This window comes from Rhinolophus sinicus, linkage group LG10 (genome assembly GCF_036562045.2).
Source record: "Rhinolophus sinicus isolate RSC01 linkage group LG10, ASM3656204v1, whole genome shotgun sequence".
NCBI lineage: Eukaryota > Metazoa > Chordata > Mammalia > Chiroptera > Rhinolophidae > Rhinolophus > Rhinolophus sinicus.
In genome coordinates this window covers 6,980,488-7,005,322 of record NC_133759.1, presented here as the reverse complement: position 1 = coordinate 7,005,322, position 24,835 = coordinate 6,980,488, and the positions used below count along the sequence as shown (strand labels likewise).

The 24,835-nt window shown below is 44.9% G+C and overlaps 1 protein-coding gene across 1 annotated transcript; it reads right to left on the bottom strand.

Moving 5' to 3' along the window:
• Window positions 1-1,681: 1,681 nt before the first annotated feature.
• On the bottom strand, window positions 1,682-23,384 carry SLC25A20 (solute carrier family 25 member 20). Its single transcript, XM_019723916.2, has 9 exons — window positions 23,146-23,384; window positions 18,179-18,271; window positions 15,071-15,198; window positions 13,433-13,523; window positions 4,780-4,897; window positions 3,995-4,067; window positions 3,551-3,660; window positions 2,960-3,084; window positions 1,682-2,537 (listed from the first exon to the last, which is right to left on the bottom strand). The coding sequence occupies exons 1-9, from the start codon at window positions 23,248-23,250 to the stop codon at window positions 2,475-2,477; spliced, it is 906 nt and encodes a 301-aa protein (XP_019579475.2). The 5' UTR covers window positions 23,251-23,384; the 3' UTR covers window positions 1,682-2,474.
• Window positions 23,385-24,835: the final 1,451 nt, after the last annotated feature.

Sequence of the window (24,835 nt, the reverse complement as noted above, 5' to 3'; positions counted from 1 at the left end):
AAGGACAGCAGATGTGATGTTACAATTGCTTCTAATAGGCTGCTGTTCCAACAACGTGCTCTCTGTCCTTCACCTTTGACCCAGTTATATTCTACTTTGTGGCTGGGTGAGGCTGTTACCACCAGCTGATTGTTTTAACTGTCTAGCTTCTACTTAAGGCTTTCTGTGACAATCAGACAAATCGCTGGGGAGGGCCCCAATCTCTCCCCTACCCTTACTCTCCTCAGGGAGAGAAGAGATATATCAGGAACAGGTGGCATTTCAAAGTGCATCATAAAAATGAAGTGCCAGCCAGGAGGGAGTTACTCACCATCTGCTCTGCTCCCCTCACAAATATGCCTCCAGAGGTTTCCCTATTTGACTTAACATCTATTGAACATCCACAGGAGTAAAAGAATCTACCACCACTAACATCAAGGAGCCAAAATATTGCATTTTAAAATAGAAACTATTTCAAAGGGCAAAGTATCCAGAAGCACAGAACGTAAAAGTGATCTGGAGCCAAGGGACTAGCTGGCATTTCACTGGAATGCAAATGAACTCCCAGGGGCTTGGAGCAAAGGCTGAGGTTTCAGGACCCGCTCAAAAACTGGGTGGTGCTGAGAAGAGCTTCGGGAGACACATACGGTATGTGGTCGCCCTGAAATCAAAAAGATTAAACAGACATCCTGCAGCATGAGAGGGGCACTGACTTAATCTTCCCAGGCAGAGGGCACACACTTTTTGTCTCTAAAAAATGTTATTTTTTGACTTGACTATCATTCCTATCTGGTCATCCAGAAATATTTTCCCAGGAATAAAGCTTCCTTCCTTAAATCCCCAAATCTTCAGCTTCCTGCCAGGTTGGCCACACCACTCCCAGATGGGTGTGGGTCCCTGCCCCACTCACCCATTTACATAGCGTGGTGGCTCTAAAGCCAAAGTCCACGGGTCTCTGTGCAACTGCAGCGAGGCGGGAAGTGTCAGAGCAACAGTGACCGTGACTACTAGATGGGACATTGCCAGAGAAGCCCAGCTCGGGAACCTCCACCCCCACCAGACGAGGACTAGCCTGTGACTCTCCACTCTCACCTTCTCGGGCAGCACGCGGGCATCATCCTCAGCCTGCTGGGTGAAGCCAGGCTGCTGACATCAGATCACCAAAGCCCACAGGACAACTCAGGACTGCTTTTGGCCTTTTAGGACAACTGACCTGTTAGCTCAGCACCTACTGTGTTTCCCTGAAAATAAGACCGGGTCTTACATTAAGATTTGCTTCAAAAGACGCATTAGGGCTTATGTTCAGGGGATGTCATCCTGAAAAATCATGCTAGGGCTTATTTTCCACTTAGGTCTTATTTTCGGGAAAACACGGTATGTGGTTGAGGGCAGAGGGGCAAGGAATGACCGGACGAGCTGCAGCCTAGGGCTGTGGGGCCTGCATGCCAGGCTTGCACTGAGGGCTGTGGGAACAGTTACCAACCAAGTCGCCCAGCCCCACCCCACCCCACCCTCCCTCAAGCAGCTGAGGCTGGAGCAGTCAGGGAAGGCTGGGCTGGCCAAAACTTCCCCCTTTCTCTTACTGGAGCCCCTGTCTGAAGGCATCAGGGAAAGACACTGAATCCCTGGCGGCCTCTACCAAGGCCACAGGCTGCCTGCTAAAATGACCCAGAATCAAAAGGAAAAAAGTCTCACACAATGCAAAAATTAAAAATGTATTTATTGTTTCCTGTTAATATGGGGGGGGGGGGGTCTCATGAGAAAAGAGCATGCAAAAAGAGCCTTCTATTCCCTGCCTGGGCTTTCTCACTTATCCCAGCAGACTGGGATTGTTGATTCAAAACTCTCTCCTCACTGTGTAGGAGGGAAAGCTCTCCACTGTCTCCTGGGAAATTAGGCCACTCTAGTTTCCATTTTAATTATTTGTATGCCTAAAAAAGGAAAAATCAACCCTACTGTTTTCAGGCTATCTGTGCCTACAGTTGCTCAGTCCATCTGACAGACAGACGTGGGTCTCAAGGCCACATGCCCACGTGCAGGCCAGGATAGGCTAGTACCCTGGAAGTCTGGTGGGTGTTCCTGGCTAGGGATCAAAGAGGACCCCAGCTCCTGGTCAGCTGGTTGAAAACCTGCATAGTGCATCCAGGGATAGGTTGAGAGTTCCTCTTTCAAGATGAGTATTTTGGGTGCAGTAGGGATAGTAGTCAACCAGTCGACATACTCTAGCCACAAGTGGTATCTGGTCTGGGAGCTAGTTAGTCCATCTCCCTCTGAGATCCCTTACATTGACAAGAGTGAATTCAAGTTTCAAAACAGCACATCAAGTTATACCAGGTAGAGGGTGTCATTAAGGCAAACACGGTCTCAACAAGTCCATGCACAGAGCTCTGATCCCACTATCCCCCTCCCTTCACCCTGCCGGATGACCTAGTCCTGCCCACTGCTCCTCTTCGGTAACAGCTTCCAGCATCCAGAGCCTTGAGCAGCCTTCAGCCTCACAAGTTGGGGGCGGCCCAATTAAGGAACTTCATGGCAACTTCAAAGCCAAGGAAACAGGCCTGACAAGGGGTTGGAAGAAGAGAAAAGGCAGCAGGGGTTGTGACTATTCAGAGAAGCCAGCACCGTGCTTGGCTGGCCCAACAGGACCAGACCCCTCTGAGACCTCACTCCCACCCCAGGTCAGGGAATCAAGCTGTGCTTTCTCATTCCCAAGAGGGGAAGAAAATGTATGTCTCACAACTGCCCACTTCTGATAGCCAGGTCAGAAAATCATGGCCCCTCACCTCAGAGAATCGCAAAGGCAAATCTTCCTGACAGTTTCAGGAGGACAGGGAGAAAATTAAGAGGCTCTGGCTGAGGGTGGAGTTTTGGGTAAACTGAGCCCCCCCACATCGAATCCCAGGAGCAAGAAAAAGTCAGCCCATCTGCACCCTGCTCTGAACCCCGAAGGGAAAAAGAACAGCCCCTGCAAGCCACTCACCGCGTTGGCTGGGAAAGCGCGGATCATTACTGCGTTGAAGCCCTTGTACAAGGATGTGATGCCTTCATCCCGGATCAGCTCTCTCAGCACATCTTTGAAACCATTAGGATATTTCCCAGGAGGTGCTGTGGGCAGAACCAACTGTTAAGGCTTCAGGAAGCTTCCTGACCTGACCACGGAGACACACATGAGCACAATCTTGTAGTCAAATCTTCCTGCAGGGTCACAGCACCAGGGAGAGGACATACTGTGAGTCATCTGGGACCAGTCCACAGACAACACAATTCACCTTGGGACAAAGACACAAATGGCTGGATTACTGGTGCCGAGGGAATGAATCCTGGTTCTGCTCATGTGGGAAACGGAGAATTGATTTGACTTCTTGTCTCACTGATTTTGTGTTTAGGCCGACATGAAAAGGAGTCTAGGTTCCTAGAACACAAATGACTGCAAGGGAGACGCTGGGCAGACAGACGCTGTGGGTGCGCTGTGGAGAGTGAGTACCCCTTGGGCCCTACGAGCTCCGCACCCCAGGGGCAGCCAGTTCCTGGACCTACTCCACCCCCACCCACCCCACTACCCTCCACTAACCAGTCTGGAAGCGGGACTTCAGCACGTCTGGGGGGATTGCCACAGCCCAGTTGAAGATCCCTGCGACGCCCCCAGCCACCAGAATCCGAGGCACGCTGAGCTCACTGACACTGCAGAACACCAACCACAGGCAGACAAAGGCTGTGAGGGTGGCCTTCAGACCATCTCTCCAGTGGCAGACAGGGCAGTTACAGAGAAGGAGAAAGCCCAAGGCCAGGGATCCTGTGACATGGCAGCTGCCACTCCTTGGAGGAGGGTTCCTGCACTTGTTTCAAATGCTTGCTCCGTTGGATGAGGCACAGAGTAAGAGATGTCAGCTGGGCCTCAGCAGCAACAAGAGGAAAGGGGACATGGAGCCAGCAGCCAGTCCCACTTCTGCCTCCAGACCCACTCCCAGGAAAGGGCAACCTACCCATGACTTCTAAGTTCTTCTGTTCTCCTCACCTCTTTCCCTCTGGAGTGAGGATATTTTTCAGCCACTCGTATGTCATGAAATACATCCCACTGGCTGGAACATCTATTAATCGTAAGAAAGAGGTAAATTAAATGATATAAAATACTCACAGATTTCTTGAACTTAACAGAGCCACGCTTGGCACTGGATCCCTCCAGGTTTCCTGAGAAGTTCCTCGGCATCACTTCCCACTTGCAGTAACCACTTTGCAGTGACCAGATGCTGCCCTGGGGCAAGCACTGGTGTGAGTGCGAACACACATGCCATCATTTCATCTCCAAAGTCCCTCCGGAATGGTCCCACTGACATGCCCACTCCGAGCAGCTATAACCACAGCAAGTATCTGGCCTTTCTCTAAGCTGCCATCTCAGGACAAGGGTGGGGCCGTCTCTGCTTCTCCTACTGCCACCCCAGCAGGACATGCCTCTAGAAACCAGAGAGAGCCCCACTGTTCCTAAGTCACTCTTTCTTCCCACTCATCCCTCCAGCCACAATTTCTACCGACTTGCCACTCCCCTCCAACTGCCACTGTCATGACTTCTATCCTTGAGGGCCAGTCTACTAGAAAAATGGAAGGTTCCCCCCATCTTCATTTGTGTCTCTGATGGACAGAGGTGAGACTGCCTAAAACCAGGATACACGGCGCCAGCCTTGTCAGAGCTGTGGCACATATGGTGCCAAGGCTAATCTGGCGATCCAGGTAAGACCATCCATAGCAAGTCCATCTCAGGTAAGCCTCCCAGGGTGACCTCAGGTGGAGGGCCTCAAAGTTTACCTCGCATGAGGGTGAGGACCGTCCCCTTGTAGATGCCTCGGATGCCAGATTCCTGGTACAGCTTCTTTGCACAGTCCAAGGTACCATTGTATTTGGTTTCCCCTGAAGAAGCCTGGATCTGGGAGGGAGGGAAGAGTCAGCAAGCCAGCAAGAGCATCAAAATCAACAGACTCGGCGGGTTACAGAAGATGACAAAGTGAGTATAGAAGTGGTCATTATGCATTAGACCAATGAAAGATTTGACTGTCAAATCGATTAGTTATGTGGAACATATAACACTGGTGGAAGTCACTATGGAATAAGACGAGGTGAAAATATCACAAAATATACAGTGACTAGAAAAAATAATTCAACAGAGCAATTGGAGAGTAAGCTGAGGAACTCTCCCAAATACAAGAGCATTCCCACTAAAGCTAGTTGAAGGTCTAGAAAGGAGGAGACAAATGCTTCAGTCATTCACTTACTCTGTTTCAACAAATATCCATTGAGCACCAACTTCATTCCAAGCCCTAACTGATCAGGATGCTTGGTTAAGAAAAGGTGAACTGGAAATTGCATTCAGAGGTCTAAGTGCCTGGATAGAGGTCCTGGGCAGAGCCAGGAGAGGGCCAAGGAGAGACCCCCATCCCAGCCTCAGCGACCCAGGGCCTAAGAGCCAAGAACCTGAGGGAAGGCAGAGGTAATCACAGATATGATCTCAGACACAGCCTCGTGCAGGATCCACAACAGGTACAGAGCCAAAAGGAACTCACAACACAGAGGGCATCAACCAAAGAGCAATTAAAGTGGGAAAAAGAGTTCAGTGTTGACAGCTCCAAGGAGAAACACTTACAAAATAAAAATATAAGTCCAATAATTTTTCTTACATACCAGCATTAACCAGTCAAAAAATAATGGAAAAGAATCCCATTCAAAATAGCAATAAAATATATGTGCATCAAGCAATAGGATTTACATATATAAAACTCTAAAACATCCCCAAGGGACATAAAAGAAGAGGTAGATATGCAGAGAGTCATAATGCTGATTAGGAAAAGTTTCCAATCAGAAAGATGTCAATTTTTCTAAAAATGATAAATTTAAGACAATGTCAATTGAGTACCAATGGCTTTTTTTGGTATAACTTCCCCAAATGATCCAGGCACGTGGGAACCTGGTAGTGTGAGGAACAGCAGGGAGGACCATGTGACCAGAGGACCCAGTGACATGGGGAGCCAAAGAGGCTCGGGTATAGAACTGACAGTCGTCTTCTCACTGTCATGTACGGTATAGGTTGTATGCAGGGAAACAAGTGAGGATGTCCTCACAGTGGTCCTGGCCAGTGAGGAAGGTGACCTGGAGCGATGTGGGTGCAATGGAGTTGATGAGAAGGAATAGATTTGGGATATATTGAAAGTCAACTTAAGTGTTCAACAGATGGGCTATGTACAGTAGGAGAAAGAGAGGAATGTAGGTTTTAGGGCTGAGCAACTAGAAGAATAGCATTGCTACCAACTGAGCTGCAGAAGGTTGCAGGCCAAGGCAGTATTGGGGAACACCAGTTCAGTTTAGCACATGGTGACTTTGAGGTGCCTATGAGCATCCATATGGAAATGTTGGATAAACTAGTCTGGAGTTCAGGAAAAGTCTGAGTTGGCGATAAACACTGGAGAATCATCAGCATATAGATGGTGTCTAAGTCATGATACAAGAAGAGAAAAATCATCAAGAAAATCAGTGTAATAGGACGGAGCCCTGTACACATTAACATTGAAAGATCAAGAAGATGACGGTGAATCAACAGAGTCAGAGGAGCAGCCAAGCAGGCAGGAGGAAAATGAAGACAGAGGCCATGAGAAGACAGCTCTTCAAAGGAGAGGAGGGGATCAACTGAGTCAAATTCTATTGATGGATCAAGAAAGATGAGGACCGGTATTGAACATGGCACCTTGAGCTGAGCTGCCTCCCAGATGGCTCAGTTGGTTGGAGCGCATCCTCTCAACCACAAGGTTGCCAGTTCGATTCCTCAACTCCTGCACGGGATGGTGGGCAGTGCCCCCTGCAACTAAGATTGAACACGGCACCTTGAGCTGAGCTGCCACTGAGCTCCTGGATGGCTCAGTTGGTTGGAGTGCATCCTCTCAACCACAAGGTTGCCGGTTCGACTCCCACAAGGGATGGTGGGCTGTGCCCCCTGCAACTAGAAAAAAAACGGCAACTGGACCTGGAGCTGAGCTGCGCCCTCCACAACTAAGACTGAAAACACAACAACTTGAACCTGAATGGCACCCTCCACAACTAAGATTGAAAGAACAACAACTTGACTTGGAAAAAAGTCCTGGAAGTACACAGTGTTTTCTAATAAACAGTGTGTTTAAACTATTAGGAATAGTCCTGTTCCCCTTCCCCAATAAAATCTTAAAAAAAAAAAAAAAAGAAAGAAAGATGAGGACCAAGAACTGAATATCGGGCTTAGTATAAAGGTCACTGGTGACCTTGACAAAAGTACTTTTGTTGGAGTTGTGAGGCAAAAACCAGACTGAAGTGGGTTTAGCAATTAGAGAAGAGGAATAGAGACAATGACAAGAGAAAAAAAAACTTTTTCACAGAGTTTTGATGTAAGGGGGTACAAAGACATGAAGCATAGAAATTGATATGGGAAGTAGAATAGAGAGAAGTTTGTGTTTTTAAGGTGAAAATACAAGAATGTTTATGCTTCTGTTGCTGGTGAGGACAATCCAGCGCAGAACAAAAACTGATATTGAAAGAGAAAGACAGAAAAATTGTTGAAGCGAGTCTGTGGGTGGGCAAGACAGGATGGGATGGGGTCCAGGACACAAATAGGAGGTGGGGTCAGGCAGAAGCATGGGCCGTCCTTGTTGGAAACAAGTTGGGCAGCCACGGATGTAACAGCAGCTTCCAGTGGTGCGTAGAAGTGATGGAGGGCGTCTGGTGAAGTCTTCTTCTGGCAGTTTCGTGTTCTGAGTGAAGTAGGAAGCCAGGTCATCCACTGAGGATGGGGGTTTGAGAAGAGAGGAGAGGTATAAAATAGTCACTTAGCAGAGCAGAGGCGTGTAAGACAAGCGTATGAATACGGACTCTCATTTAGGAGCAGAAAAGGACTTCAGGCATAAAGCAGAAAGAAGAATCCACGAGGGAAAAGACTGAGGGACAAGGCTACTGAAAACAGACATTCCCGCAGTCAAAATCAATAAACAGACTTCCTTTTCTTGTAGGGAAGTACTTTTCTCTATTCCTCCTGCTAAGTACAACAAAAATACTAGACATTATTTTTTAAACAAACATAAGAAGACTCCGAAAGTTTGGAGAACAGAAGGCAGACTCGTGAGGGACCTTGGGACTTGAGGAATGACATACATGGTGGCGAGTTCCTGGGATTTTCTTTTTGATATATCTCAGACTTGGAGCTGAAGAAACTGGCAGTCCAGAAATGTCAACAGACACAGACAAAAAAGAATCCTCAACAGCCTGTATTCTCTAGACAGATGACCAGAAAACGGACAGCCTAGAAAGACAGAAAACCTTTAGACAATAAACACTCGATTACAGCCAAACACCACAGGAAAAACTGTGGCCTTACCCCCATCCACGCCAGCAAGGACCAAGTGTGGAGCCCAACTTCTACCCTTTCAGGGCTGTAATAAGGCACCTACCATGCTGCCAGGGTGGAGTGAGAGAAGGCCAAGTAGGGAACTAGGACTTTCGTCCCTTATGGCCAGTGATCAGAGTCCTCCCATCCTGTGGTGTCAGTAGAGACACTGAACTCCCATACCCACCCACCAGTAAAAAGAAGTGCCCTACCCTCAGGTGTCAATAGAGGCTGAATGAGGAACCAAGACTTCTACCTCTACGTGGCAGTAACGAGGCAGCATCTTGCCCTTCCCTGCTGGAGTGGTGTCAGAAAAAGCCAGCTAAAACAGAAAGTAAAAGCCAGAGTCTCAACATAATATGCAATTATCCAGGTTTCAGTTGAAAATCCTTCATCATACCCCAAATCAGGAAGATCCCAAATTGAAAGAAAAAAGACAAGCAATAGATGCCAACACCAAGATGACAAGAGATGTGAAGAGATGTCTGACAAAGATATTTAAGCCGCCATGGTAAAAATCCTTCAATATGCAAGTATAAATATGCCTGAAACAGATTGAAAAAAATACAAAGCCAAAGCAAAGAAATAAAGTCTCAGCACAAAAAGAGAAGATATAAAGATGAAACAAATGAAAATTTTAGAACTGAAAAATACAACCAAAATAAAAACCTCAGCGGATGGCTCGCTCAACAGCAGAATAAAGAGAAAAGAAGAAAAAAATCAGTGAACTAGAACAGAGCAATGGAAAACACCCAATATGAACCACAGAAAGAAAATAGACTGAAATGAATTGAACAGAACCTCAAGGACCTGTGGGACTGTAACAAAAAAATCTAATATTTGTGTCCTTGGAGTCCCAGAAGGAGAGGAGAAAAGGAGGGACTAAAAAAGTACTCAAAGAAATAACTGTTGAAAACTTCAAAAATTGAGCAAAACATAAACATAGACTCAAGAAGCTGAGTGAGGGGCCGGCCAGGTGGCTCTGGCGGTTGGAGTTCTGTGCTCCTAAAGCCGATGGCTGCCGGTTTGATTCCCATATGGGCCAGTGGGCTCCCAACCACAAACAAGATGCCGGTTTGATTCCTCAACTATCGTTAAGCTGAACTGCCGCTGAGCTCCCGGATGGCTCAGTTGGTAGGAGCGCGTCCTCTCAACAACAAGGTGGCCTGTTCAACTCCCACAAGGGATGGTGGGCTGCGCCCCCTGCAACTAAGATTGAAAGGACAACAACTTGACTTGGAAACAATCCTGGAAGTACACACTGTTCCCCTATAAAGTCCTGTTCTCCTTCCCCAATAAAATCTTAAAAAAAAAAGCTGAGTGAACACTAAACAGAATAAACCCATGCCAAGACACATCACAAATAAGCTTCTGAAAACTAAAGATAAAAAGAAAAATTTTTAAGAGTAGACTTCTACAGGGATCTTACCTATAGAAAAAAACAATTAGAATGACAGCAAAACCCAGGCAGGGCAGAAGAAAATGGCATAACATCTTTCGGGGGCTGAAAGAAAAGAACTGTCAACCCAGAATCCTATGGCCTGCGAAAATATCCTTCAGGAATAAAGGGGGGAAATCAGGCATTCTCAGATAAAGGAAACCTAAGAGAATTTGTCACCAGCAGACCTACCCGAAAAGAATGGCTAAAATAAGTTCTCTAAATAGAAAGAAAACAATAAAAGAAGAAACGCTGGAACGTCAGGTAGGAAGAAAGAATACGTTAAGCAAAAATATGGGCTATTACATAATGATAATATTAGGGACATTACATAGTGATAAAAGGCCCATTCCATCAGGAAGACACAGCAATACTAAATGTATATACATGAAACAAAACAGCTGCAAACTATGTGAAGCAAAACTGGGAGAATTAAAAGGAGAAACAGACAAACTCACAATTATATGTGAAAATTTCAAATCCAGTATCTACTTAGCAGCCATTATCTGTATTCATATGTAGACCAAGTGTTAAACATAATTATTGTTGGGCATTTGAACTTTGTATTTCTTTAATAGAAAATAATGCTGTTATTAAACATCTTTATAAATGGGAGGGGGGATTAAAGTTCTAAATAAATGGAGAGACATATCATGTCCATGGATTGATAGACTCAAAATAATAAGTGTCAATTCTGCCTAAATTGCCCGATAGGTTTAACATATTTCTATCAAAATCTCAGCAAGATTTTTCTCAATTTTATAAATTATCCTAAAATTTATATGGAAATGCAAAGGAATTAGAATAGCTAGAACATTTAAAAAAAATAATAATAAAGTGGAAGGGATCAGGCTACTCAATTTCAAGACTAATTTATGGCTATCCTAAACAAGACTGTGTAGTATTAGTGGAGGGATAGACATATATACATCAACGAAAGAACATAGAGAACCCAGAAATAGACTCACACAAATATGCTCAGCTGATTTTTAACAAAGGTGCAAACACAATTCAGTGGAAGATAAGTCTTTTCCACAAATGGTACTGGTATAATTGGACATCTATAAGGAAAAGAAAGAAAAATAGGACTCTGACCTAATTCTTACACATTATGCAAAAATTAACTCATGATTGGGTCACATATTTAAATGTAAAAGGTGAAACTATGAACAAAGCTTTGAGGAAAAAAATAGGGGGGAAAATCTTTAAGATCTCAGGCTAGGTAAAGAGTTCTTAGACCCTAAATGCCCTAAACACCCAAAGCCCAATCCACAAAAGAAAAATTAATAAACTGAAATTCATCAAAATTAAAAATGTTTGCTCCAGAGACTCTATTAAGAGGATGAAAAGACAAACTATAGACTGGGAGAAAAATATTTGCTAACCACATATCTAACAGAGCACTATTATCTAGAATAATGAACTCCCAAAACTCAACAATAAAAAAACCCCAAATAATCCAATTAGAAAATGGGCAAAAAACATGAACAGACATTTCACCAAATAGGATATACAGATAGCCAATAAGCACACGAAAAAAAGTTCAACATCTTCAACTATTAGGGAAATACAAATTAAAAGGAGATATCACTATTCACCTAGCAGAATAGCTAAAATTAAAAGTAGTGACACCAAATGGTGATGAGAATGCAGAGAAACTGGATCACTCAGACATTGCTCACTGCTGGAAGAATGTAAAATGGTACAGCCACTCTAAAAACAGTTTGGTAGTTTCTTTAAAAACTAAACATGCAACTACTACATGACTCAGCAACCATACTCCTGGGCATTTATCCCAGAGAAACGAGGACTTATTTTCTCAGGAAAATCTCTATCCATGAATGTTTACAGCATCTTTATTTATAATAGCCCCAAATTGGAAACAACCCACGTGTCCTTCAATGGATGAAAAGTTAAACATATTGCAGTATATCCACACCAGGAACTACTTAAAAGGAATGAGCTATTCGTACGTGTGACAATATGAATGAATCTCCAGAAAATTATGTTGAGTTTAAAAAGCCAATCTGAAAAGTTTACATACTGTATGATTCCACTGACATAACATTCTTGAAATTTCAAAATTATAGATATGGAATACAGATGAATGGTTGCTGGGGTGGTTAAGGACTGGAGGGGGGAAGGGAAGTGGATGTGGCTATAAAAGGGATCCTCGGCCTGATGGAAATATTCCATATTTTGATAGTATCAGTGTCAACATCCTGGTGTGATATTGTACTATAGTTTTACAAGATGTTACCACTGTAGGAAAAGTGGGTAAACATTACATGGGATCTCTTTGTATTATTTCTTTCCTTTTTTCCCCTTTGTATTATTTCTTACAACTATATCTGAATCTATAATTATCTCAAAATAAAAAGTTTAATTTAAAAAATACACAAAATTGAATAACAGATGTAAACCATGAAAAGACTTGCTGCATATGAATAATTAATAACCTTAATATGTCCAAGGGTTTTATAAATCAATTTAGAAAAAAAAATGAGCAAAGAACACAAACAGGCATGTCACAAAGGAAAAATACAAGCAACTAATATTCATCAAAATAATTAACCTCACCACCAATTAAAAGCATAAAAAATGAAAACAATACAAATTTTTCACCTAGCCGACTGGCAGAGATTGTAAATTAGATGCTGCAGAGTCTGCTGGAAATGGGCACTCTTGTATACTAATGACAGGAATAGAAAGTGATAGGCCTTTGTAGAAGGGCCATTTAGTAATGTGTATTAAAAACCTTAAAAAGTATACCGCTTTAAACATACTAATTCCAACTCTAGACATTCATCCTAAGAAAGTAATCAGGCATGTGTACAAAATCTTATTTACAAAGATGTTCGCTATGGCATATAATTTGTCATACCCCCAGATAAGGGCAGATTGGGTAAATAACAGCCATGTAATGAAATAAGATGCAGAAAATGATGCTTGAAAAAAATAATAGAAAAATATTATGTCAAGTGAAAAAAGTTCGTTACAAAACTAACTCAATTTTATTTCAAAGATAACATTTCTTAACATACATATTTACCAGAAAGACTAGAAGAATTCACACACAACATAACAGTGGTTACCTCAGCAGTATCATTGGTAATAAATACAAATAATTTTTTTCCTTTGTGCTTCTCTGCACAATCGAAATTTTCTAACAGGAATTAATTGTGTGTTACATTACTTCAGCCATTTGAAGAAAAATGTGGTAACATTCCTTTTTTAAAAGGAATACTGTGTGGTAAGCCAGGCAGCCCGCTTACCCTTTGCCTACCAACAGGCCAGGAGCTCTAAGGTCACTAAGTCTGAGGGCAGTAGGTACAGAGAGCAGATGTTGGGCAAGAGCAGCTTCCCTTTCACCTGAAGTAGATGCTAATAAGAGTGGCTGTGTATGGATTGACACAGCACAGATGTGACATTTTGATGGGTCCGTTCTTGATTCTACTATGATTGCTTCCATAATCCTGAAAACCCTGAAAGGGTTTTGCACACCCGACCTGAAGCCTTTATAAAGGGTGAAGGGACATAAACATTCACACAAAATTATACACTGAATGGCAAGAGCTAGCCGTCCCCCCTCACATCACATCCCCCACCCCAGCTCACACCCTAACCTGTAACAAGCACTTGATCCGTTCTCCAGGGGTCATGATTCCTGTGGTGAATACGCCAGATAACATCCCAGCTGCAAATAGTTGGGGGTAGCTGTATTGAAAACAAAAACCGGAGGCAAGCACCTGTGACTACCCACCCAGGACAGGCAATTCCAGCAGAGGATGACTTTGTAAGAAAAATAAACACTTGGTCTGGGCTAAGCCCAGCACAAATGAATCATATTTCACACAAAGCCAAGTTCCGGGTACTATATTCTGATGTCAAACTTCCCAGAGCAGGGGTCTTAGTGCCAAGAGCCAAACGAGGCCCATCTTCTCACTCTGATGGCCTCACCCCTGGGAGAAGCTTTACGGTGAGATATGGTTTCCTTCCCTGAGCCTGCATGGACAATGGCTATGGCCACGTTTCCAGGCCTCTCTGAGCCTTGCTTCCCCATCTGTAAAATTCAGGGTTGTTATGGAAAAAAGCCTCTAACCCAGGATCTGGAATGCTGTCGACCCCAGCTCCCCTCCAATCACACCTCAGGATCACCAAGGGCCAGAGAACATTTTAAGCCAAGGTTCAAGCAGGATAGGACAGCATCAAGGCCGGGGGAACAGCTGTGGCCACCTCCACAAGCTGAGGGGCAGCCAGGCCAGTTGTAAGGAATGTGCTAGAAGATGCTGAGAAAGGGCCAAACAGGGATGGTACCCAGACAGGCATGACCCATGGGACATTCGGACTGCCAATAGTCAAACACAGCTTCAAAGGACCCTACACACACCCACATTTGGGGCCACGTGTGGCTGTTCACAGAAGCTGGGCACCTTCGGAGGGTCACAAGGACACCAGAAATAGAGTGTCCCATTGCAAACATCTCTATGTACATCCTAGACCCTTCCTCAGCCTGCTGTGGCCTGAAGTAGTGACAGAAAACAACCACCTGGCACTGTGGGCTACCTCCCCTGAGTTCCTGGATCCCACACCTGAGCAGCCTGTGTGTGTCCTGTGCTACCTGCAGTCCCTCCCAAAGGTCACCTTGCACAGCTCAGACTGAGAGCCCTTAACACCCCGTTTCCACTCAGAATTCCCCTGCATCCCAAGCAGTCTGTTTTCATTAACTACTACTATGTCAATCCTGAGCTGTAATTCTCACTCACCTGCCTCGTCATAGCCAAATCCAACTTCTTAAAGTTTATTGAAAGGAAAGACACTAATTTATTTCTCTTTAACAGAGAAACAAATATCTGTAATGATTACAATCATGTTAGAAAAATGAAGGGAAAGAAAAGTGGGAATCTCCCTTTTCCCAACTAGGTGATGGAAAACATGGCTGCCACTGTCATTACTGCAGCAGCAGGTACTGCTCTGGGCACCTGACATGCAGTGTAGCATTCAGACCTCTCAACACCTTCAGGGCTGGGAATACTAATATCCCCAGTAAGCGATACTACCTCACAGGAGGAATGATGACAACCTGGTAAAGGGTGAGGGGCTTTTTCCCTTTTCGGTTCACAGGGCAAAAGAAATTCCAGTAGCTCCCTCATGCGGAGTCCCAGGAGCCAGCCTCGGAACCCAGGAGGACAGCCACTGCCTTTCCTCCAACCCATACCACACCATGCGGGGAGCATCAAGTGCCCAAGCCTGTAAGTCCTCACCTGAGCACATCCTCTGGGTGTTTCTGTTGCAGTTTCTTCCCCAAACCAAACCCAAAGAAGCACACAGCAAACATGGGGGTGACCCCAATGATGGGGGCAGCCATGCCCCGATACAGCCCGAAGATGCCCTGTAAGGAATCACAGAAGCAGAAGCTGTTTACAAACACTACCACCCTTTACACCGCTGAAAAAGAGAAGCAGCGTGTGTCTACTCACCAGAGGCTTCCTTCCTTCACCTCCCCGCCAAGCAAGGAGAGCTTTTAAAAGGATGAAAACTACCACATTTATCAGAAATAGTTGTCCTCTTATATACTGCTGGAGAAAATAGAAAACAGCTTCCATTCTGGAAGAACATCTGGCAATATGTAGTATACCCTGCTATCAGGAAATTCTCAGTCTAGAAATTTATTCTAAGGAAATACTCAGAGACCTAAAAAAACAAGACATCTCAGGCATTTATCAGAGGCCAAAATTTTGGAATGAATCTAAAAGTTCCCAAATAGGAGATAAATGAGACAAATTACGGGAATTCCATGGATGGACTATCACATAGCCATAAAGTCACATTGTAACATGAAAAGAGACTATTAAATGAAAAAAGGAAAACCAAAAAGCAGGCTACAAAACAGGATGTACAGTGTGATCTGACTTCCTTGGGGTGAGATTACAGGCGATTAAGGAATTTTTGTATTTTTCCAAGTATTAAAACATGGGATTTGTATCATTAGAAACAATGGTAAGACTGCACATCAATTTTCACTAGTACAGTTTAGTAACGAAAGCAACTATGTAGCGGCAATAAAACAACAGTAAGACAGAAAGATATCCCAGCCAAACAAGTTTAGTAAACCAAGGGAGAGGAAGGGCTGGGACCTGGGAGAGGAAAGATTCGGCCCAAGGGGGGTGAAGGGGATTTCCAGGATGGTACTGGGTGCCTCGGGCCAGTCCATAGGGGAGTAGGAGGAGGGGGTCTCCTGGAGGCATGTTTCCAAGAAAAACAAAGCGAAACAACATACATTGGAAGCACAGATTATTACTGTTTAGGCAGTGTGGAAAACCAAACAGAAAAGTATTCTACAGAGCAGAATGGGTACAGGATGACAGAGACGGTTCCAAGAAACACAAGTAACAGAAATTGACATAATTATTAACCCAACCTCAAGAAAAACAAAAAGTTGCCCAAGAAATGAAACGCACATCACAGTACATGACTTAGTAAACAGAGAGAAACATACATGAAGTGGTAATCATGAAAACAGTGAATTGGATTCAATCACAAAGTGTGATAAAATTATATAGGCAGGGCTGAAAGAGGGGATAAGTAACGTAAGAGTTAAAATCATCTACCACAAAAAGGAAGCTAAAACATATAAAAATGTATAAAATATAGTAGTAAACATGTATTATGTAGCTCTGTAGAAACAGCATCAACACTGAAAGCTCAAAGTAGTCGCCCTTGGAGCATGGGGAGTGGGGCGTGGGAAGAGATCGCTTTGCTACTTTGTTACAAGCCTTTCGGTAACAAACTAAGTGTTTGTATCACTTTAATACAAACAAAGGAATAACTTTAAAAACAAATACAAAAAAGTGAAAGCTGCTCCTTACAGAGAGAGCAGCAGGAGTGAACAGTGCGACTGCACACTGGGAGATCCAGGCCCAGGTTGGAGAAACGGCTGCACTGCAGACCCCAGGCATTTACAACCAATCTACTTTGCAGAGCTAAAGGGACACAGCTGTACTTGTCAGCACTCCTCTTGGATGCTGCAAAAGTCACACACTACTACAGGCTATAAGCAGCTCCCCCAAGATAAAGTGCAGAGGCAGTGCACAGGAAAGGCTGAATAGGACAAAGAAGGTTCTGAGGGGGGTCTACAAAGGCAGCAAGGGACAAAGTCCTTCCAAAGCCCCTCTCACAGCTTCCCACCTGACTCAGAAGGATGCTGGGGTCCCTAGGGGCCAAGGCCACGCCTTTGAACAACACGTCTAGCCTTTCTTCACAGCGCTGGCCCACCCAGTTCCATGGAGTACAACCAAGACCTCTGTCTGGCAGCTCCGGAAAGCAGAGCTAAGTCTGGCATAGTAGAAACTAGGGGCACGCACAGATATGGACTAAGGAAGCCTAGTGAGCAACTCTGCAGGGAGTTGGGTTTACACAAGCCATTCTTACTAGGTCCCCAGCACCCCGCACATTGTCCAGACACTAAACAGTGCTCAATAATGTTTGTTGAGGCAGGGACATGTAAACCTTCCTCTCTTCCAGAAGGGCAGAGGACTCTGAGCTGACCTGAAGCCTAAAGCCTTCCTCGGACACTGATGAGACTCTGTCCAGGGAGGAACAGACAAAAGAAGGAGCTCCTTATGGAGGAAAAGGCAGCACCATTTCACTCGTGGGTGCAAAACCTTCCTCGGACGCTTGGGTCCTGCAGGAACCCTGGGAAACAACTTCTCCCCCAAGGCTGAGCCTATCAGCATCAGCATATCTGAGTGACACCTGCTTCTCAGTTTCTGTATATTTAATAAAGACTATGTATTTAATAAGGCATTTATTCATATGACTTATTTTAGGAAGCAAAGAAAAAGTGCTTAACAAGGGCTTTTCACACATGTGCTAATGGAGTAATAAATGTCACTAGTAATTAAAACTTTTTAAAAATCCCATGTTTTCACTCCAGGAGCTATCTGAAAAATTAGTATGTAATCTGGTAGCTCCAAACCAATTTAGTGTCCTTGTCTAGGGGTTTGAAGACTCTTCTGGCCTCTCTCACTATTCCTCAGACTTTATGGGAACTTCCGCCACCAATCTCTGTCAAATTGATTGATCCAGATTTGCCTTTTCTTCCATTTTGAGTCTCCAAATATTCCTCAGTAATTCCCTGTGGTCTAAACTCTGCCTTCCAAAGGAGAGAATCATTTTATCAGCTTCAGTCATCTATAAAACAGAAGCTGGAACAAGCAAAGACTCCAGAACGATGACAATCGGAGGGCATAGGATGGCATGGTGAGAGAGCCGCTGCTGTGGGGCAGAACTGTCCCCGCGAGGGAGTAACGGATGCACCCTGTGAATGTATTCCTCTGAGTAAGAGAAATGCCCAGCACCGAGTATCATACCTCTCTAACAAGAGTCTTCCGGAAACAGTCAAAGGTCCCAGAATACATGGGAGGCTGTCCAGGCAAACTCGCGGGCTGCGTCTGCAGTCGGACCTGAAATCAGAAGTTAAAATACAGTCATCTCCCAAAATCAAAACTGCCTGTGGGTAGCAATGGCCTAACTGTCGGCCAAACAGAACAGAGAAAAGCCACACCCGAGTACGTCTTCAGCACTCACTTACCCTGCTGGATTCAGACTTCTCTTTCCTTCAATTTATTCAAACCCTGCACTCCCAAGTCATTAGTAGCAGGCTTTTAGAGAGCAATGCTTCCTCTGGTTGCCTCATCCACTTACTTTCAATATTTATTTCTCATCTAATGGATCCCCTATGCCCCATGGGATAGGTATTCCCAATTTACAGATGAGGAGACTGGGTCTAGTGAGGTCCAGTGACACGCCAGTCACTAGCCGATGCAAAGCTTAGCTCAAGCCACCACCCGCTCCCATCCGTAGTGGCATGTTGGTTAGGTGATCAACAAACGCATTTTGGAGTGAGGTGGATTTAACCCTACTTTTCTTGGTCCTCGTCCTTCTTGATCTTTTGGTGTAGCCAATGCTTCAAACTGTCTCTCTTTTAAACCTCCCCTCTTAGTACTTCCTTTGTCTCCTTTTCTACTCCAGGCATTGTCCAAGGCTTAGCACCCTACTCCTCCGGTCCACCATTCCTTTCAGAAAACCCAGATTCCAGGGCTTCGGCTGCTGTTCAGCGATGACTAACACTGGGCCATCTCCAGATTTTCTCTCCCCACCTTTAGGGCTACATTGCCAACTGCCTGGAGAAGCTCTCCCTACTGAAATCACCTCCAGAATCTCAGCCTCCTATGAATGTCCCATGTGTGCCAGAGCCGCCTAACTACCCTCTTTCTCAGGATCTGAAACCCTGGCATCACCTCTGGCTACTTCCCGCTGCTCTTCCTGCTTTTATCACATGAGGACCAAGTCTACTGGAGTAGTCCTTCAAGATGCTTCCAGAATCTTCATTTCTTTCTCTCTGGGTCTGAGTCTTCTCCTAGGCCACGTCCTCACCCATCCGTACCCAGTATGGTGGTTTTCAATTATGTCCACTAATTCTTTGACACTCTTCCCATTCAAAAGGGAAGTCCTAATTTCCCACCTCTTGAATGTGGGCCAGACTCAGTGACTCACTTCTATTAAATAGAATGTGGTGGTATTGATGCTATGTGATTTTTTCAAGATGATAAAAGGTCAGCTTCTGCCTGTTTCCATCTCAGGTTATTTGCTTTGGGGAAAGGCAGCCACCATGTCATCAGGACACTCAAGCAGCCTGGAGAGGCCATGTGCAGAAGAAAGAAGACCTGATAACAGCCAGCACCAACTTGCCAGCATATGAATGAACCCCATTGGAAGCCAGTCTTTCAGATGAGGGCAGTCCCAGCCAACATGTTTATCTTTGGTCCAGTATTGTTTTTTCAAACAGCTTTATTAAGATAGAATTCACATATCATAAAATTCACTAAAGTATACATAGTTCAACGGTTTTTAGTATATTCACAGTTGTGCAACCTTCATTACAATAAATTTCATCACCCCAAAAAGAAACACCACATCCATTTGTAGTCACTCCCCTTCCAATCTCCTCTCAGTCCCTGGCAATCATTAAATTACTTTCTATCTTTATGGATTTGCCTATTCTGTGTATTTAATATAAATGAAATCATACAATATGTGGTCTTTCACACCTGGCTTCTTTTACTTAGCATAATGTTTTGAAAGTTCATCTATGTTGTAGACTGTATGAGTCCTTCATTCCTTTTTATTGGTGAATAACATTCCGTTGTACTACATTTGTTTATCTTTTCATCTGATACTGGACATCTGCATTTTTTCCACTTTTTGATTATTAGGAATAATGGGGCTATAAACATTTGTGTACAGGTTTTTATGGGGACATCTGTTTTCAATTCTCTTGGGTATTGCATTGGTCAGGATTCTCCAAAGACACAGAACCAACAGGATATGGAGATTGATTTACTTATTTATTTATATTTGTTATAAGGAACTGGTTCCACACAATTACAGAGGCAGGCAAAGCGCAAGATCTGCAGTCAGCAAGCCGGAGTCCCAGGAAAGCTGGAACCATATTGCAATAAAAGCAGACACTCAGACAGATGGAAGAGAATTGAGAGCCCAGGAATAAGCCCACACATATAAAAACAATTAACTTACAATGTAGGAGCCAAGAACATACAATTAAGAACGGACAGTCACTGCAATAAATTGTTTTGGGAAAACTGTACAGCCACATGCAAAAGAATAAAACTAGACCACGATCTTACATCATATGCAAAAATTAACTCAAAACTAATTAAAGACTGGAACATAATACCTGAAACTATAAAATTCCTAGAACATAGGCAGTAAGCTGCTTGACACGGGTCATAGGGAGGGATGTTTTGGTGGATCTGATTCCAAAGGCAAGGAAACTAAAGCAAAAATAAACAAATGGGACTAAATCAAAGTAAAAAGCTTCTGCACAACAAAGGAAACCAGCATCAAAACAAAAAAGCAACCCACTGAAAGGGAGAAGATATTTATAAATCATAGATCCCGTAAGGGGTTCAAATCCAAAATATATAAAGAACTCATACAACTCAACAACAAAAAAACAACCCGATTAAAAGATGGACAAAGGATCTGAATAGACATCTTTCCAAAGACCTACAGATGGCCCACAGGCACAAGAAAAGATGTTCATCATCACTAATTATTAGGGAAATGAAAATCAAAATCACCAAGAAAAATTACCTCATATCTGTTAGAATGGCTCTTATCAAAAGACAAGAAATAACAAGTGCTGGTGAGGATATGCAGACAAGGGAACGCTTGCACACTATTGCGGGATTGCACACTGGTGCAGCCACCGTGGAAAACAGGGGGGAGATGCCTCAAAAATGTGAGAATAGAATTACCATAAGATTCAGCAATTTCACTTCTGGGTATACATCCAAAGAATATGAAAACATGAATTCAAAAAGATATATGCACCCCTACATTCATTGCAGCATTATTTACAATAACCAAGATCTGTAAACAACCTAAGTATCCATCAATGGATGAATGGATAAAGATGTGATATATGTATATAGATGTATACAAGTGGGCACTTTGTATATAGATGTATACAAGTGGGCACTTTGTTCAACGTTGCTCAAGCAGTAGTTCGCTGTAATCAGAAGTGTCTGGATGCTGATGGTAATCACTTTGAGCACCTCTTGTAATTGCAGAAGTCAAACGTGACTTGTATTCATCTTTTGTTCTCAGCATATATTGAGTATTACAATTTTGATACACTTTTCCTTTCTTAAAATGTGTATACTTTTTTTTTTTTTGGCATCCTCTGTATATAATAGACTACTCAGCCATAAAAAAAGAATAAAATCTTGCCATTTGCAATAACATGGATGGACCTTGAGGGCATAATGCTAAGTGAAGTCAGAAATAGATACCATATGATTTCACTCAGATGTGGAATCTAAAAACAAAACAAAACAAAACAAATAACCAAAACAAACTCATAGATACAGAGAACAGATTGGTGTTTACCAGAGGAAAAGGGAGTTGGGGCAAGGGGGAGAAGTAAAGGGGGTCAATTGCATGGTGATGGATAGTAACTAGATTTTTGGGGGTGAGCACTTTGTAGTGTATACAGATGTTGAATTATGATGTTGTATACCTGAAACTTTTTTTTTTTTAAGTAGGAAAAGAGACCAGACAACTCTTTCCCCTTACTTGACAGTGCTGCTTAGAATAACCACTGTCCGGGAAGCACTAATACACTAACTCAGCATATATCATCAGCTGAATAAATATCTGATTTCATGTTTCACAATGCCCTAACCAGACTGGTTCCATTAATCCCGGTCTTGCTAGGAATGAGCCCAGCTCCTCTCCTAGATGTAAGGCAGCAAAGAGCTTGTTGCCCAAACAGGCAAAGAGGAAGTGCCCCAAAGCTATTTTGCTGTGGAGGAAACCTGATCTGACGTTCTAATAAGATCCCTACACAGGCTTCCCTCACTATGAGATTCATGTCTGCTCCCCACAGGACCACAATGGCCTTGATCTGTCAATTTTCTCCAACAGTGTATCCAGAAATAGGGTGAGAAAACTAGGATGAAGCTTTAAATGCTAGCTAAGTCACAGGGTGTGGACTTTAACCTAAGGCAAGGCCTGGCTGAAAGTGCTGCAGAGAGGAGTTCAGGCAGGCTGTGATGTGAGGAAGACCAGGGAACAAGCCCTGAGGAGTTTCCTTCTTTCCAGAGCCTCAGTTTGACCACGGGGTCCTCACCTGGGAGTGGTGAGGGTCAGCCTGGTACTGGGCAAAGTCGGTCACTGCCTTTCCTTGGCAGGTGCTTAGTCACTGAGGACACCATCGCTTCCCACAGGAGACCACTCAGGCTAACATAGGATGACAGGCTGAAGATAGCCAAGCCCCTCTCCGGCAGGGAAAGGTGCAAAGAAGATGGTAAAGAGGCACTCTGGCCCCAGAGGCATGTGTCAAAAGACATCTCTAGAATAACCGTGCCTCTGTCTTTAGCTCTCTTCCTGAGGCGGGCTTTACAGGTGACCTGTTTCAACCTTGCTGGTAATGTTAGGGTTTGTTGAAGTCAGAGTTTTGGGGAGGCGCTTTTTCTTTCCCATCTCCAAAGTGGCGCAAGGTCAGGAGAGGCTCCGGGACAGAGCTTTAAATCAGAGCCCTTGCTGCACTGTGAGAGGCTGCTCCCTCTGCACGATTCAGCTCTCTGCGGGCGAGGAACAGCGCCCGCAAACCCCAAAACGGGAGAAAGGGCGAGCCTCTAAAGTTCTCACGCAAGCTCCCAGGGCCCCCTTTCTGTCCGGAGCCGCGCCTCGAGGGAGAACCTGCTTTCTGCGCCCCGCACGGGCCTCATCCCCCCCAGCCTCCTCGCACCTTGACGGTGTCCAGCGGATGCCCAACGAACACGAGGCACATGCCGCCAAAGCCGCCGGCCAGCAGGTTCTTCAGTGGGCTGATGGGCTTCGCCTGGTCTGCCATGGTCGCTGTGTCCGTGAGTGTACCTGTATGTTCGCCGCCGCGTAGCTCCACTGCCCAAGTCGCAGCGCCGGCGCCGCTGACCTTTCACCCACTTTCTCGTGGGCGGGGCCGGACCCCGGGACAGGTCGGGAGGCGGGCCTAGACTGTCCTGCCTAGACTGTCCTGCCTGGCTTCCGCCTGGAGGGCAGCTTCCTGCCGCGGCCCCGCCCCGACGGGCGTGGCTTGAGGGAGCTTGACAGGCCGTGACGCTGTCTGGGCGGAGTTTGGATGTGCCAACGGTTGGATTTACTCCTCCAAGAAGTATTTCCAGACTTAAATGTTTCCTTCTCTGTGCTCCCATTCCTCCATTCACTCAACAGAAGTCGATTGCGCTCTGCTGTGTGTCAGGCGCCCATCCAAGTGCTGGAAGCACAGCTGGTAGCACAGCACATGGGTCCCTGTCCTTGTGGAGCTTACAGACTGTAACAAAAATAAGTAAGTGGGAAACGCATAGTGTATCAAGTGGTGATTACTGCTACGGAGAAAAATAAACCCGGAAAGAGGGTTAGAGAGTTGGGGCAGGAAGCAGAGTAATTTGCAATTTTAATTAGGAGAGTGAAGGTTTCATTGAGAAGGTGACTGGATTCTATCTAAGGAGGTGAGGGAGTGAGTTCTGTCCATAGATACCAGGTAGAGTTTGAGGGGCATTCCAGGCAGAGGAAAGAAAATGTGGGCGGGCCAGTTTGATTCCCACATGGGCCAGTGAGCTGCGCCCTCTAGAGCTAAGATTGTGAACAAGGCTCTCCCTGGAGCTGGGCTGCCATGAGCAGCCAGAGGTCGGCATGGGCTGCTGTGTGCTGCCGTGGGCTACCATGTGCTGCCATCAGCAGCCAGTGGCCGGCGTGAGTGGCCGGCAGCCATCATGAGTGGCTGGTAGCTGGCGAAAGCTGCCGTGAGGGGCCAATGGATGACCGGCGACCAAATGCCTCAGCCCAGGGGAGGGCAAGGCTCATAATACCAGCATCACCAAGAGAGCTGTGTCCTACACAACTAGACTGAGAAACAACAGCTTGAACCGAGTGTGGGGAGGAGGCAGAAGGGGGCGGGAGAAAATGCAAAAGTCCTGAGATGGTCTGTGCCTGGCCGGTTTGAAAAACTACAGAGAGTTCATTGTGGCTAGAGCGGAGTGAGGGAGAGCAAGAACAGCAGCTAATAAAGACTGGAACATGGAGGTGATGGTAGCATACAAAGCAAACTTCGTGTGTCACTGTGGGGGCAGAGCCCCAGAAAGCAGTTTCCAGGCTCTCGGCCTCACATAAATAGGTGCTGGCTCAGGTAATAAATGGCCATCAACTGTGATTGCATGGCCATCAGCTGTGGATAGTTGGCCATCAGCTGTAACCAGTGAGCCATTGGCCACTAATATAACTGCCGTGGCTATGCTAGCAGAAAAATGGGGGCTAGCAAGAAGATGGTGGCTGAGCCTGCAAGCGGCGCAGTGAGGGTTGAGAATTGTGTGGCTCCTGTTTCCTGTTTCTCCAACCCAGCCGCCAGTGAGAATACAGTGGTATGATTCCCCTACCTATGGCTCCATGGGTGTTCCTTT

Excerpts from the sequence above, each read along its gene's own strand:
- SLC25A20 (XM_019723916.2), bottom strand. The coding sequence starts at position 23,250 with ATGGCAGACCAGGCGAAGCCCATCAGCCCACTGAAGAACCTGCTGGCC. Across the intron at positions 15,199-18,178 it reads GGAAGACTCTTGTTAGAGAG|GGCATCTTCGGGCTGTATCG; the intron begins GTATGATACTCG and ends GATTCCTTACAG. Across the intron at positions 3,085-3,550 it reads GAAGTCCCGCTTCCAGACTG|CACCTCCTGGGAAATATCCT; the intron begins GTTAGTGGAGGG and ends TTCTGCCCACAG.